Source organism: Camelus bactrianus, chromosome 15 (genome assembly GCF_048773025.1).
Source record: "Camelus bactrianus isolate YW-2024 breed Bactrian camel chromosome 15, ASM4877302v1, whole genome shotgun sequence".
Lineage (NCBI taxonomy): Eukaryota > Metazoa > Chordata > Mammalia > Artiodactyla > Camelidae > Camelus > Camelus bactrianus.
Window position 1 is genome coordinate 6551921 of NC_133553.1, and position 16844 is coordinate 6568764.

At 43.0% G+C, this 16844-nt stretch overlaps 1 protein-coding gene across 10 annotated transcripts in view; it reads left to right on the forward strand.

Annotated features, from left to right (window-relative positions):
* LOC141573434 (uncharacterized) overlaps positions 1–16844 on the forward strand; it is a 147830-nt gene that overhangs the window by 12898 nt on the left and 118088 nt on the right. For 2 of the 10 annotated variants that reach the window (XM_074341564.1, XM_074341563.1), the window contains exons 1-3: positions 11111–11620; positions 11748–12030; positions 12332–12465. In XM_074341564.1, coding sequence (XP_074197665.1) covers positions 11137–11620; positions 11748–12030; positions 12332–12465 — 901 coding nt within the window. In that variant the 5' untranslated portion in view covers positions 11111–11136. Of the gene's footprint in view, positions 1–687; positions 1234–1337; positions 5656–6786; positions 6894–8539; positions 8700–11110; positions 11621–11747; positions 12031–12331; positions 12466–13221; positions 13354–14161; positions 16208–16844 lie in introns of those variants that run through there. The other 8 variants (XR_012499122.1, XR_012499123.1, XM_074341570.1 and 5 more) reach the window with 8 other exon arrangements.

Below are 16844 nucleotides of genomic sequence, written 5' to 3' on the forward strand. Positions count from 1 at the left end.
TACCCTTGAATTGATCATTTGTCCCACAGTAAGTGAAACAAGCGATGAGGAACCTGAGTTTTGTCCCCTTTCCTAGCACTGATTGTATCTGTCAGTCAGGCGCCCTGAGTATGCATTGTGAAATGGTGGTATTTCTTGCCCAATGGGACTGCACTGTCAGTTCTGAGAATCAGGGGATACACGTGGGTAGGACAGCACACTGACACACATGGCACCCCCCCACCCCATGAGACAGCATTGTCGATGCTCAGGTGACCCGATGTAGACCGCGGTGCTAAACTTGAGCATGTTTAGTGATCTTGGTGGCTATGAAAATACAGACTGCCTGTCCCTACTTCTGGAGACACTGAGGGTGTGCACCCCAGAATTCTGCACTTTAAGAAGCACTTCAACTAATTCTGATGAAGATGATCTGAGTGTCCCACTGAGAAACACTGGTGTGCGATGCACCAGTATTGAGGATTCTCAGGGAGCGATGTCTTTTCAGGATGGTCCAAGGGCCCTCACGAGACTTTTGCCTTGGGTGTAATTGTATGTGTTCGAAAGTGATGTCTCTCACTTCCAGTGCTTGTCAGCATGCTCTGTGCAGGGATTTGCTCTCAGCAGGTATCAAAAACTATAAGTCTTCAGGTCACCGAGCTAGAGTGTGAGCGATCTTTTATTTTGGTTTTCTTTATTGCAATGCAGAGTCTCCCGAGAAGAGATTCAGACTGAACAGCTTTGTGTCGGACTTTGGAAGACCGCTGTTGCCCAAGGGGTTCTCTGGCAGCACAATGACGAATCTAGGTCCCTCTTTCACTGCTACGTCAATGAAGTGGACCGCTTGGACAAGGCCAAAGCTGGTATCCCAACCATAGCCCTTGACAGTGATGTTCGGCTCCAGGAAGCCATCAGATGCAGCAGGTGGCCAGAGGAGGAGCCGAACGGGCTCATGAAATGTGACACCCCCAGCTTCATCAACACGGACCAGAACTCTTCCTTTGGGGAAGATGATCTCCTGATTTTGGAACCACCTATTGTTCTAGAAAATAAGCCAGTTGCCCAGACCTCACACAAAGACTTGAATTGGAAATGTGCTTTGTCAAGTGTTTCTCTGAAGATGTGAAGTCTGTCTTTGTATGGCAGGAAGTCCCCTTTCACAAAATTGTATGTGTTTGTGTCTGAGAGAGAGAAATGGAGACAGACAGAAAGACGGAGACAGAAGAGAGCCCCCTCAGAAGAGAGCTAGTTAAGGTGAGTTTTTGTGCCTTAGTTTTTGTGCCATTTGGGGTTTTGGGGGGAACAAAGTATTTACACTGTCTCATTCTCCTCGTTGGAAACCTTGGCCCCGTCCTCAGTGTCAGCGGCCTTGAACGGGGTTGCCATGGTGCGTTTCATCTGGCGCTGCCAGTTCCATGCTCTGCCTTTAGCACGTTGCTTTGCCTCCCAGGGCTGCCACCCTTTAAACTGTAAGGTGAGGAGTCTGGAGTAGATGATCCATCCCAGCTCTGCTGTTTTGCAAATTTCTGATTTCGTATTCTGATGAGGCTGGGATACACCCAGAGCAGTATAAACCAGGCCCTACCTCCTGTCTCTTGCTGGGGCATCCCTCAGGTCTGTGCCTTCTACTCAAGCCTTTACTGAGCCCAGCTTTTGTCAGGAGCCCAGGTGCCTACCGGGATGGCAGGAGACCTGTCTCTCGTGGTCACGGTGGCAGACATTTCTATTGGTTGTGCTGAAACAGCTCTTCTGAGATCCTCCGGCCACCCTTGCTCCAACCTGAGGACAGACCTACCGTTCCTTTCCTAGGAGGAGGATCAATCCATGGTGCATTTTATGACAATCCTGTCCCCAGGAATGCACGGAAGGTTATCAGCTGAGTGAGGGGAAGTGCCTCTGTGTCTCTGTGTCCCTGTATCTCTGTCTGCTCACAGTGCCCTGCCACCGGCTACTGAACAAGAAAAGTGCTATTCACCATGCTGTGTCTTTTGCAGATGTGTAGGTGATGGTCTTGTGGCTCATGTGTGGGCTTTGTGCTGGGATGGTGAAGGGCTTATAAATACCTCATCAACATGTATTCGAGATGGCCTGGTGCCACACAGACTTGATTCATGAAGGCATCAAGCCTGCACACTGGTTTGGAAACAACTTGGTTTTGATCAGTCACACGGCATGCATGACTCACTGCTGATCTCTGGGTGGTTTTTTCATTTTAGATTTATTCACCCAGTGTCTTGCTTAAGCTGAAAAATACATTTATTTCACTAGAATATTCTCAGATTCTTTGTTTTCACACATCCAGTTGTTTAATTCCTTTAAAAATCATTTTGTGTTTAAAATGCCTCCTAATATCTATCATCTCTAGGCTCCCAGTGGCCTGAGCCATGCACCAGATTTGATGCAGGAACTGTTCCACCAAAAGAAATCCCTTTGCCATAATATCTTTTGAGGAAAATATTATTCTTTAAGGCTCTAACAGTAAATCGTAGAACAAAGCAAGGAACATTTATTGTAGTTAATACATGTTCATGCAAAAAGAAATGATATTTTCATTAAACAATGTTGATTTTAATAACTTTTACTAATGTGAATATTATTACTCATAATTTAAGTAACCAAATAAAACCACAGTTATTTATTATGAAGTTTGAAAACTATTTACACTGTCTCTCAATTAGAGGTAGCTTTATTAGAAGACTGAAGGGTATTAAAAAGATGGAAAAATACCCATGATGACACCATCATTTTTATTAACTAAATATCAAGAACTGTGCAGGGTTAAGATTTAACCCTCTGCAAGCTGTCAAGTAAGCATGAGGTAGTTTGTGGATGCTGCCAGAAGACAGGAGACTCCCCCAGGTTCAGAGACAAAGAACTTCTTGCCAGCACAGCAGGCAGCTTGGGGTTCATGTTCATGTTGGTTCCTGAGTTTCTTTCCTTTTGCTGTTGTAACAAAGGACCACAGACTCAGTGGCTTAAAGCAATACACATTCATCATCTCACTGTTCTATTGTGCAGAAGTGCAAAATCATTGTCAGTGGGCTAAAACCAACGTGTGGCCAAGGCTACGTTCCACACCGAGGCTCTAGGGAGGGATTCGTCTTCCTACCTTTCCCAGCTTGCAGAGGTGTTCACACTCCTTGGCCCAGGGCCCTGTGTCACTGTGACCTCTGCTGCCACTTTACATCTCTGTCTCTGACTATATAGATATAAAGGAAGAGTCTTCTACATCTGGTATGGACCCTTTATCCTAAATGGACATTGTATCTCTATTTATGTGCAGATTAAAACCCCTTCCCTCCAGGGTGTGGTGGCATCAGCTCACAAGATTACCACTCTGGGCTTTAAGTGTCCTCTTTGTATTGTCACCTGGGAACTTCTCTTTCCATAGTTAGCTCTGTGTTACATTTGTTGTTGTATTTTACCCGGCATTACTGAAAGTTTTACTTAAAAGGGATCCTAATTAGCTCTGTTTACCTGTTTCCTGAGCTGAAAGCTTCAGTTCTAGAGTATCTGTTTGATTTCTCTTAAAAATACATTCCAGTATATTTCTCTGGTGAAAGTCTTTACCCTGTTGTCTATTCTCCCATAATTTCCTTATTTTCTTGAATATATTAAAAGTATTTTATAGCCTTTATTGGTAACTCTGATGCCTACATCACCTGGGGGTTTGCATCCTTTGTCTAATGTTTCTTATTCTCATATTATCCGTTATATAGTCTTGACATGTTGCATGTCTTGAAATTCTTTATTACATGGCAGACATTGCAAATGAAAAATCCATATGTTATTTTCCGTGAGAGGTTTTCTACCTTCCTGTTAGGCAAACAGGGTGAGGGACTGATCATGTCGCTCCAATCAGGCGCTGAGGTGGATCAGGACTGAAGTGCCTTTTTTCTTAAAACAGCTTTGAGGTATACTTGGCAAAGTAATTTTCACACGTATAAAGTGTACAGCTAATAAGTTTTGACATAAGTATATCCCCAAGAAACCATGACCACATTCAAGAGAGTGAACATACCCATCACCCACAAAGCTTCTCTCCTGCCATTTGTTGTCCCTCCCTCCCTCCCCATCTCTTCCCCTGGAAACCATTGATCTGCTTTCCATCACAACATATTGGTCTGCATTTTCAAGATCCTTGTATGAATGGATTAATGCAGTATCTACTCTATGTTGTCTGACTTCTTTCATTCAGTGTAATTATTTTGAGAGTCATCTGTGTTGCTGTATTAATAGCTTATTTTTCTTATAGCAGAGTATTGTTTAGTGCTGAGTTTTTACTGAAGAGTTTGTTGTGAGCAGTGTTTGGATAGACCATCATTTGTTTCTCCATTTACTTTTTGATGGATGCATGGGTTATTTACAACTTGAGCTATTATAAATAAAATTGCAGTGAATATTTGGTTACAAGTCTTTATATGGACATATGCTTTTCTTTTCTAAAGCACCAGATGAGGAATATCTGGGTTATATGGTAGATAGGTATTTACCTATTTTAAAGAAACTGTTAAAGACTTTTCCAAAATGATTGTACTATTGTAAATTCCTTGTGGTGTGTATCAGCTCTGGTTGCTCTACTTCCTTACCAGCACTTTGTAAGGTCGGTCTTTCTAATCGTATTCATTCTTGTATGTATGTGTACTAGTATCTCACTTTGGTTTTTAAAAGCATTTCTCTGATGACTAATGGCATCTTTAATCAGCATCTTTTCATATGCTTATTATCCATCTGGATATCTTTACTGAAGTGTGTTTTCTGGCCTCATTCATTCATTCAGGTGTTTGCATTATTATTGAGTTTTGAGACCTCTTTATTCTGGATCAGATACAAAGAGAGACCTTTATCAGATATATGATCTGCAAATAGCTTCTGTCTATGGCTTGTCTTTTCATTTGCTTAGCAGTGTTTAGAACAGCTTTGAAGAGTCTTCATTTTGATAAAGTTCACTCTATCAGTTTCCTTTTAAAATACATTATACTTTTGGTGTCATAGCAAAGAAATTTTTGCCAAACCCAAGGTCATAAAGTTTAGCCTATGCTTTTTCTCCTAGCTGTTTTATAGTTTTAGATTTCCTATTAAGATCTATGATCCATTGTGACTTAATTTTTGTATATTTTGTGAGGTGTGGATCAAAGTTCATTTTTTTTTTTTTGCATTTCACTATCTAATTCTTCCAGCACTACTTGTTGAAAAGATCCTTCCTCCACTGCATCCTTTTTGAGAATCAATTGTCTATATAAGTGTTGGTTTAGTTCTGAACATTCTATTCTGCTCCATTATTCTATTTTCCTGTTTTACACCAACACCATACTTTCTGATTACTGTAGTTAAAAAAAAAAAAAAAGGCTGAAAATCAGATAGTGCAAGTCTTCCAACTTTGTTTTTCTTGTTCAAAATTGTTTTGGATATTTGGGATCCTTTGAATTTTTATATGAATTTTAGAATCAGTTTTAAAATTCCTTACATCCTGTTCTGCCAAATTTCCACCCATGTCTTTGGCCATCTCCAAAGCCACATTTTCTGAAGAAGTCTCTCTAGATCCCAGGTGAAAGGAATTTCTGTTTCATCTGTGCTCCAATCACATTTGATAATATTTGATTACATTTATTCATATTTGGCTGGATGTACTTTGTGATCTTTCCTGCCATATAGTAAATCTCTCAAGATTTGGAATCTTGACTTGGTTCCATCTGTCTGTTGAGAAAACTAGTTCTAAGCTTTGCAGGAGTGAGACCTGCAGTAAGAGGTATCTGCAGCACACATCTAGCTCACTGCTTGCATATCGTCAAGGAATCCTGCAGATTTAGAATTGTTTATTGTTTTCTCCAAGATGGCTCAGCCTTTTTTATTTCTATTGCTACTGCTGCAGTTTCAAAGGAAAATGGGCTAATTATTTTCCAAATAACAAAACATACTGTAATTGAGCTGTGACGCAAATTATGTGCTGCTCTTTCTTAACAACCTGCTTAGTGTTCACAGGTACCTTCACTCATGGAACTTTTGGGAGAATGTCATATCCTCAGAGATAGCAATGCTGTCTTTGGCAACCTGAGCGGTAGTATCTGAACTCACTCCTGCTGTTTTTCCAGTGCCCCCTCTAGCCCTCCTCCAGCCCTCCATGGGGGGCCTGCAGTTCTTCCCTCGAAAATCCTGTTGCTTCTCAGGAAGAATTCCCTATGAAACATATTCATGTCCTTCTTGTGGGGACATTCAGTCCAGAGACCTGACAGCAGGGGAAAATGTTTAGACTGCTTTTGGTAGAACGTAAATTCTTCCATACTTGTTAGAAGCAAATCCAATGAGGAAACTGTGTTGGCATCTAACAAATCAGGATAAATGTCTGATGAGGAAGATCAGCTTCCCCATCCCACTCAGGTGTCATGTTGATGTGACGCTCACCTTGGCTAACATTTTCTCCTGTGAGCAACGTGAAGTTCAAGACGTTATGAATGGCTTTTTGTTTTTCTTCCTTAGTCTTTCCACATTCACTGTGTCTGGTGAGATTATATGAATCCTGCTTATTTTCAGCCCAGCACTAAGCTTTTTAAAAGGATCACGTGTTTAAAAGGCTAGTGGACAATTTGTTAGAAGATTGAAATCCTTAGACTTTGGTCCTAGAGTTGAATCTTGGTTACTGGTGAATGAGAATTCCCGTTAAAATTTTAAATTCAGTGATATAAAGTTTTAAAAATAGTTAAATATTAGTCAATTTCATTAAACACTATAGCAGTTATTTACTTTTAAGCCTGTCTCTGGGGCAATTTTGCAATGATTCCCTCCCTTTATTGATTCCCTCTTTATCAGAATCCTTGAGAGGTCCCTGTCATCATTGTCAGTATCATCATCATCATCACCACCATCATGGAACTGATTCCTCTGGGAGATTCTAGGAAAATAAAGAGTTGGACGGGGTTATGTGCAGGTCAGTGTGTGCATATACAGTAAGAACAGTTGTCAGACATTAGATTCAAGATACCCATTCCATTTAGAGAAGAATGTGGTCATGAAATCCTGATGTGCTGAATGAAGGAAGCGATGGGAACAGGGTAGTCAATGGAAAGGAGGAGGAAGTGAGCGAAGCGGGGAGCATAGGTCCTTGGTTAGGTGATCAGCACATTGGTGAGAATGAGGGGAGTGTGATGGCAGAATCATGTCCCTCCCCGGCCACAGGGTAGCCACCTGTGACATTTTACTGTAAATGGCAAAATGCATGACAGATATTTTAGGACAAAAATCTTAGAGGATTTCTGTCTTCTAAATTGTCTATCAGTTAGCATTTTAAACCCATGATACATTATTAAAGATTAGTGCAGGGGGACAAATAAAAAGGATTCATATAATCTCACCAGACATACTGAATGTAGAAAGGCTAAGGAAGAAAAACAAAAAGTCATCCATATGTGCCTTGAACCATAAAATGCTCATGAGAGGAAATGTTACAAAAGGTGAGTGTCACAGCCACATTCATAATGCCTGAATGGGATGGGACAAGGGGATCCTGAGATGAGACAATAGGGTGAGTAGCCTGGATTGTCCAGGTGGGCCGAATGTAATCACAGGGGTCCTTGAAATGGAGGACATTTCCCAGCTGAGTTTAAAATCAGAGGGAGGTGTAGCCATAGAGCAATGTTCAGAAAGGCTGCTGACCATGAAAATGGAGGAAGTCGTGGGGCACAAGCTAAGGAAGGTGGGTGACCTCTGGAAACTGGAAAAAAACAGCAACAACAAGGAAACATTCTCCTCTAGACCCTCTAGAAGGAAGGAACCCTGCTGCTACCTTGAATTTAGCCCAATGAGAACTGTGTTGGATCTCTGACCTCCACAGCCATAAGCTGATAAATCTGTGCTGGTTTAAGCTCTTAAGCTTATGGAAATTTCTTACATTGGTAAGAGGAAAATAACATAGTGAGCCGTAGTGTAACGGATTAAAGGTATAGGATGGGGTGTGGAGAGGATTCTGACATTTACAACTAAAAAACAACCAGGTGAAGTGGGAAGGTGTTTTAAGGAAGACCTACCTGGCAGGGCTGTTAAGCAGACTGGAGCGAGGGGAGCATTGGAGTTAGATGAATCAATTAAATCTCTACCAGAAAAATAAGGAATAAAATGTAACAGGGCTTCAGTGATAGTGGATGTAGGAATGGAAATGGGCAGAGAGACATAAATATTACTTTGAAATTAGCTACAGGTTTGATGACTGCATGTTGGGGAGACTTAGCCGTTGTGTGGACTGAATGTTTGCATCCCCTCAAAATCCATATGTCGAAACCCCATCTACCAGGGTGATGGTATTGGGAGGTGGGGCCTTTGGGAGGTGATTAGTAGGATAAAATGAGGTCATGAGAGTAGAGCCCTCATGAATGGGATTAGTGTTCTTATACACGCCCCCAGAGTGCTTGCTTCTCTCTGCTCTCTGGGATATGAAGATATTGGGAAGACAGCCATCTTCGAGCTGGCAATCCTCTCAAGGATACATTGACCTTGAAAGTCTCAGCCTCCAAACCATAAGGAATATGCTGGTTGTTTAAGCCACCCGACCCACGGTAATTTGTTACAGCATCCCAGACTGACGAAGACAGTGGAGAATGCCTCTGAGTTTGGCACTGATTGCCTGGAGAATGCTGAAACCCAGGGAAGTGGGCAGCACAGACGTTTACTCATTTAATCCTGCCAACACAGTAGGAGATAGAGTCTACATATTCCTCGCTACTTAAAAGGTAAGGAAAAAGAGGCACAAATAATAACAACGACAACAAAAACAACAATAATTTGTCCAAGATTCACACAGAACCCCCTGGAGGCAGAGTGAGAATTTATACTCAGGCAGGCTGGCCCCAGAGCCCCTGCTCATAACTAATAAGTCAGATCACCTTGCTTATGTGGATCAGTTTTTTTCAACTGTGATATGAGGGTACTGTGTCCAGTAACTTATAATTTCAAAATACTTCACTGTAACGGAATCATTAGTCACAGGCCTTACAAACCACAGAAACCTACACATACAAAAATAACTCTTTAGATCAAGATAACCAATAACGTTTTTAAATATTATACCTGCTGGGCCTTTGCAATAAAATGTCTTTTTATAATTCTGTCTGGCTACATAATAACTTCATAATCCTGCATGTTGCTGGTGGCTCCATGTTGGACAGCACGGGCCTAGAAATTTTAAATTACTTGCCCAGACTCGCCCAGGAAGCTCGTGGTGGGATCCGAGCTATAGTCTGGGACTTTTCCTTCCTACCCAATAAGTCCCTCATGGAAGTTTAGAAGCTTCTCCTTTGGTGCCCAGCTGTCTATCCGTACTTATAACATCTTGTCAGGTGTTCCAGCCTGCTCCTGAACATCAGCCAGAACCCACTTCTGCTCTATTTTGTCCAGGTAATACCTTCTAGCAACTTCCATTGCCTTCTTGGCATCAGTTCTTACCTGGAAGGGTAGTGGCTAGAGGTGGAAATGTGTCCACATGACAGGTTTTTCATAAACATAGCAGGAGTGGTCAAGAGAATAAAACGTCAGGAAGATGAGTAGAAGCAGGTCATTTAATATACCAAATGGGTACTTTCAATGTCTGTGTTTCCGAGTCCAGGCTTGTTCTGCTCGTGCATTACAGGCCAATAAATCAGGAGACCAGGTTTTGGGGGCAAGAAATAGCGACTTTAATTTGGAAAGCCAGCTGAGAAATGGTAGAATAATGTCCTGGGGAACCATCACCCCAAGTCAGATTTCAGGCTCTTCTTATATTAAAAATGGGAAGTGGGAATGCTTGGTTGTTGTAAACTTGGTGTATGAATTCTTTGTTGTTAGAATCCTTTGTTCTTGCAGCTCTTCACCTGGGTCACATCCGTGTAAACCTCCAACAAACAAATGTTGTTTTTTATTCTGTAACTTGTTATCTTTATGTGAATAGAAAAGTGTTAATATCCTTCAAAGTCAGAGCCTTGAGAATAGGGTCTCCTGTATATTTCAGGCTCTAGGCAACATTGTTTTACAAAAGGTGCAGAACCAACAAGACTAAGCCTAGGAAACAGGGCACAGGGTTAAAGTCATAGGAACAGATCTAATATGGAGTCAGATTTTTTCTTTCCTATTTCAGTAGTGCCATGGAGAAGGCAGTTTGGGCAGCTTTTTTAGGGTCCTGGAGGCTTTCTCTCTCAGGCTCTGTGTGCCTCTGTTGAAAACCCTTCATAGCTATCTGGCCTGCTGGAAAACCACTCCGCCTGTTTTGCCCTGAAGATGTGTTCTGTTTATAACTGATCTCGACTTCTTGGAAAACAACTCAAAAAAAACTCAGTTGGTTTTCCACCAGCCATGGGCAGGGGTGAGGAATAGCACTAAATTATTTTATGAAAAATAATAAAAGAAGTCTTAAAACAGCACTGGGCACATAGGAGAGAGTCAATGAATGCTTCCTGGCTGAAATCAAAAGTGATGGCTCAGTGATTCCATGGCTGCTGTATTTGCTGAGCTTGCTACTCCTTTGCTCCATTACACATTTTTTTAACTGAAAAAGAAATACATGCATGTGGTTAAAAAATTTCAAACAGAGCACAAAAATACACAAGTGAAAGAAGTTTTCCCTCATCCTCTCTTCTTTCAGCCCTCCCTGGAGATGCCACTGTTTACAATCCTTTGTGTGTTTTCCAGATATGCTATGCACATTCCGACCTATGTATGTAAATTCCTTTAAAGTATTACTTATTTTTAACTTAAAGGGATTTAAATCCTCAAGTGTCTTCTGCCCTGGTAATAGAAAAGAGCAAATCTGACTCCATATTAGATCTGTTCCTTTGACTTAACCCTGTGCTCTGTCTCCTAGGCTTCATCTTGCTTGTAAAACAATGTTGCCTAGAGCCTAAAATATACAGGAGAGCCTATTTTGAATGCTCTGTCCTGTAAGGATTTTTAACACTTTTCCATTCATATAAAGATAACAAGTTACATAATAGAAAATAACGTTTGTTTTGTTGGAGGTTTACAGGGATCTGACCCAGGCAGATAGCTGCAAGAACAAAGGATTCTAACAACAAAGAATCCCTACATCAAGAAGATTGCAAAAACCAAGCTCGTAGAAAGAAGCCTGAATTCTGACTTGGGGAGATGGTTTTCCAGGACATTAGTTTGCCATCTAGGCCTACAGAAAGTTGCTATTCCATGCCCGAACACCTGGTCTCCCAACTTACTGGCCTGTCCTGCACTAACGAGAATGAATTTGGACTCAGTAACACTCCTATCTTCCTAGCAAGCTGGGCACTGGAATTGAGGGCAGCTATCCCACACCCAGGGACATACTGTGAGCCCTTGATGGTTCCCCGAAGGTGGGGTGTGGTTTACCCAGGAAGGATGGGGACTATGCATCAACACTCAGGCAGTATGATCCTTCTGGTATCTGACCTCGTACCACCCGCTCCCCGCCAGCACAAAAACTGGGAGAGTGGTGGTAAGGCAGAGATCTTGCCTGCCTGTGTCCCAGCGTGTAAAAGGGGAATATGTACTCTTTCCAAGGTAGTTCTGAGCGACAACACCTGCGGGTGCTTGGTTCCCAGAGCAAAAGGAAACCCAGCTCCACTTTGCGGCAACGGGTGTGATGCCCGTAGGTGTCCTGCAGAGGCCTTGTGTGGAGGGCTGGACCAGGGAGGTAAAATATGAGCTGCGGGCCTTGAAGGGTTAGAGAAGTGTGCAGAGGCAGGACTGCTGCCTCCTTCAGGATGCCCCAGAGTTAAAACTATTTCTCTCCATCACTGCTACTCTCCTCAACCCTCCAGATCCTTGCCTTCTCTCTGCTCCTCCTGTCCATTTCTCTCCCTCCACTTTTCCCCTTCTCCCCTCCTCCTCCCATCTTCTCCGTCCCTTGCTTCCCCACCTTCTCTCACAGAACCCAGAGAGGATCGCTGTCCCTCCTGCGCATGCGCAGTCGGTGCCAGCTGGAACGAGGGTTGGAAGCTCCAGCTCCGAGCAGGGGATCGGCCCCAAATTCTGCTCAGCTCTTTCGCCTGGTAGGACTTTTGTTCCTGCACCGGCGCCCCGGCCACAGCTGTCCAGGGCCAGGTGTGCACCTGCCGCCTCTCGCCCCAGCCGGGCTCCCCTCTGTCCGTGGCTGGCGTCCCTTTCCCCTCTCCCACCCGCGAGTCCTCTCCTCCCGGGCTGCCTCTCCTCGGCCGCCGGCCCGTCCCCGCCCCTGGGCGGGCTGTGTCCCGGGCGGGCGGATTCTGCGGACCCGGATGGGGGCGGGCGGCTGGGGCTGGGGCTGGCCTCCGAGCGGGGCTACAGCCCGCGTCCCCCACCGGCTTTCCCTGCCCCGCGACCCATGGGCTGCCCTCGTCTCCCTTCCCCTCTCCCTGGGGACCAGCTCAGTGGTGTGGGCGCTGCTCCCCGGGCTGAGAGCCTCCGGCTGTGAACCCCAGCTTCTCCTGGTGGAGTCGGGAAAAGGGAGCGTCAGTGCTGAGCGAGCTTCCGTCTCCTCCCTCAGTGTTTCTGCCCCAGGTAAGTACCTTGAACACTTTCACGTGTTATGATGGCGGTGCTTGATGATGTCACTGTTTTTATAGTGAAAGGGATTACAGTGTTGAAAGCAAGGCTTGATTCAGTTAAAAATGAGCTGAAGGCATGAGGCTGTGACATCCTCCATCTTTCCCTCTCCCAGGGTGAAACGTGTGAACCTCGATCTTAAAAAGATAGTTACAGTCCCTAACTAGCCCAGCCCAGCTAGGGTCTGTTAACAGGAACAGCACCACCAGAGGCGTTGGAGACTCAGGGACTTTGCAGTCCTAAAGAGCTCCTGGCAAAATTTGGTTAGTTTTGGTTTTTTGCTTCTTCTTAAATTGTGGGGCAGACTAGTTGTATAGAGGGAAAAATAATTGTCAAGAAATATTTTTTCATTTAACGTCTTTATTGTGATATTGTTCACACACCATGAAGTCCACCCACTTAAATGCTACAATTCAGCAGCTTTAGCATATTCACAGTGGTGCAACCATTAATATTCCAGAACGTTTTCATCACTTCAGAAAAACCAGTGGAAATGATTGACCTATACACACCTTCCCAGTGCTGGTTCTAAAGAAGATTCTTGGTTGTTCCTGACCATAAATTATCTTGTTACCCATAAAAAATCTGGTAGGAAATCTAAACAGAATTGTATTGAATCAGTCTATCAAAGCAAGAAGAATTAATGTCTTTATGGCATAAATTACTTCTACCCATGAAAATATCTATGACCCTATATTTTCATATTTCCAGAGCCTGGCCCATGGGAAGTCCTCATTAATTGTTGGGTTTGTGAATGATGAGATTCGATACAACGTTAGTTGCAAACTGAAGCCTTTCACAGAAGAGAAAAGAAACTCAATGAAGCCAAGTGACTCTCTGATGGTCAGAAAGAGTGACAGCCAGTGCTGGAGTGATCCAGTGGACTTGGTGTTTGTAACCAGAATTCTCCAGCACCTACAGCTAAGGGGATCAGAGTATTCTTTTATTTTTTCTAAATGGCGTTGCTTTTATTTTTACTTATTTTTTAAAATTATTTTTTATTGAAGTGTAGCCAATTTAGAATGTTAATTTCAGATGTACAGCAGAGATTCACTTATAAACATATGCATATGTATCTATATATCTTTTAGATTGTTTTTAGTACAACTCATTACAAGAAATTGAATATAGTTCCCTGTGCTATATAGTAGGTCCTTGTCATTTATTTTATTTTTATTAACGTGTATCTGTTAATCCCCCTTTTCCTGCCTGCTAACCACAGTTTGCTTTCTATGTCCATGAGTCTATTTCTAGCAGCACCGTTTTTGCTAGTAATATACGCAGGTTGGCTGCTTTCAGTTTCATTAATTCCACCTTATCTGTGGGCATTTTCCTTCTGGTGGGCCTGTGTGTGGTTTGCTCACGTGATATAAGAGTTGTGTATTTGGGAGAACTCCAGGCCTCGTGTAGTGACTGGTACAGAGTGCCCACTGAGCTGATGCTTGAACTGGGAAAAAAAACAAAGTAAATGTTGGAATTTCCACTATGGTTGAGACTTCCAGGTTTCTATAACCTGTTTATCCCACCTTAATGTTGGCTGCACCCATACTGGGTAATTTGGTGGAACTTCATGGTATGGTGGTGTAGAGACGGGGCCTTGTATGCTTCTTCTCTTTCCGTTTTCTAAGACTCATTCTCCTTGGCCTTCCAGATCCTCCCCCAGAAGTGCCAAAGGCTGACTTGGTGCTGCGCTGAGGCAATATTTGTTAATAAGACCCTTTCCTCATCTCTTCTGAGCCTCCGTTTCCTTCTCTGCACAATGAAAACATAGACTAGAAAAGTGCTTTACAGTTTCTTTTAAGCCAAGTTTCCTTTGAGAAACCGAATATACAAATCTCTCCTCCCATTCAACATACAGATTTTGACATATCCTCCAAGGAGTGACATAGCTCTTTGTGGACAATTGAAGTGATTGTGATTCCAGGTGGCACACAAAAGACTCTTCAGACATTTCTTGCAGGGAGAGGGCAGGAAAGGGGCAGTATATCCCACTTTCTATTGTGAGCACTGGAACAGGGGCTTGGGTTTAAATACAGTGCCCGACGTGGCCTCTCTCTAATTTTTTTTTTTTTTTTGCCTCTCTCTAATCTTGCACAATGTGATAAACCTCTCTCCCTCAGTTTCTTAATGCGTCAAGTTGGGGTGATAATAATTTAAGTCTTTTGTGAAACATTATACACATAAGAAATTTGTTTCTCGGTAGAAACAAAACCTGCGAGAGAATCTGGGATTTCATTAAAAAAAAAAAATAATCTTGTCCACAGCACTCTGTGTGTATTTTGAAGTTCCTTGAGGGAGAGTGTTGGGTCTAAAGTCCATCGTGGGTCAGGTGGCCCATGGATATGTGTGCCGCAGATTGCCCCCTCCTCCCCAGTCCTCTTCCTCTCAGTCCAGGATGAAGTTCCCTAGTAGATTTACACAGAAATCTTGTGGAAATGGCTTTTCATTTTATTGTTTCACGAAGAAGGGCTGCCATCATGATCTCTGTAGTCAGGTTTTGGTGGCCTGAAGGCTATGCAATTACGTTTTTCTATTTAATATAAAGAAAAAAATTACAAGTACAAATTTAGTCCTATGGTGGTGGCAGGGGACCTTGAAAGTGGGGACCATTAGCTTTGTTAGTTTCAGGTGCAGGGGCCTCTGGCCCTGAGGACACATCATCGTGCTCTGAAGTTGGAGGGACCAGTGGGCTCAGTGGGAATGTTTACTGAGTGTATCACATGGGCTGGGCATTGACCTATTTGTACTGTGTGTTCCTTATTTGAGACAGTGAGTTCGTTTAACCTCAATAGCCTCTTTAATAAATTAGACTTTTTATTTTGAGATATAATGTAGATTCCCATGTAGTTGTAAGAGATAATATGGAGAGGGCGTACGGACTTTTTGCCCAAGTTTCTTTAAATGTTCCATCTTGCAAAGTTGGGATACAATTCAGTAATGACTCACTAACCCTATGAGGTTTGTGTTATTGCCCTCATTTCTATTCATGATTAAACTGGGGTTAAGAGGAGCACACAGGCCTGCCCAGGTCACCCATGGTTAGTGTAGAGTCGGGTGAAACGTGGGCTTGGAATTTCCAGGCAGTACCAACATGATGCTCTGTGGCAGGGAGCAGCATTAATTTTGCTTGTTTATTCATTCATTCAACAAGCATTTATTGAGAAAACTCTGTGGGTCAGATGCTATCATAGGTTTATCTGATTCTTCAGCAGTATGGAGAATCAGGTAATTTTTCCTTCTTTTTTAATCTGAGAAAATTAACTCTGAGAGGTTATAAAACCCCCAAAGGAACTATAGCTCATAAATGAGGGATAGTAAATTTGTACATTTCCTTCTTTTTATGCAGGTGGTACCCTAGGCATTTTACATTTGTAAAGTTCCATAATCCAGATATATTCTTGTAAGGCAAGGATTTTTTTTTAATTGAAGTATACTCATGTTTACAAAGTTGTGTCAATTGCAAGGTGTTTATTTTTTCTTGAATTTGGAATTCAAAATATATTTTTTGAGGGGGGTAAATAGGTTAATTTATTTGTTTCATTTTTTTTTTTAAATGAGGTACTGAGGATTCAACCCAGGACCTCATACATGCTAAGCATGTGCTCTACCACTGAACTGTACACTCCTCCCCAAAGCAAGTTTTCTTATCAGGTATTCTGCAGCTTAGGAGTTCAAATAAATTGGAGTTGAAATCCAGGTCTTTTGATCCTACTGTGTTTCTTTGCATTATATCCTGCTGAGGGGTGTGGAAGCAGTTCCTTTATTCATTACTTTATTCAGCAGTTTTGAGCATTGACTTTGCATCAGGGCCTGGCTAGGTGCTTGGAAACAGAAAACAAGAAATGACCCTTTTCTGCAGAGGGAGGAAGCCTAGACCAAAACTGCGTAATGTGATCCGAGCTGCGGTAGCCATGTGCAGACGATGAGGACAAACTGAACCCACGGCTTTGCTTGGGCTTCCCCTGCCATCTGACTGGTACACACCAGGTCACCGCAACCCATTGAGGCCCGCAGCCCGCAGCACAGTATGTACCTCGGTCTCCTCTTCCGTCTCATCAGGGCCTGCAACCTGAACATCCCTGACTACGTGCAGTGTGCTGAGGACCACCAGACTCTCCCCGTGGTGGTCCAACCCGTGGGGATCATCTCAGAGTAGAATTTCTTTTGCATCTATAAGCGAATCTCCTTGGTGAGGCAGATCATCCCTTGCGGCTCGCAGTGGGCACTCTGTATCCACTACAGTCACCACTATGCGCCCGAGAATGGGTGGAGCGACTTCGAGACCCACCGCAATGTCGTGGGCCTTGTCACCATTACCGACTGCCTCTTGGCCA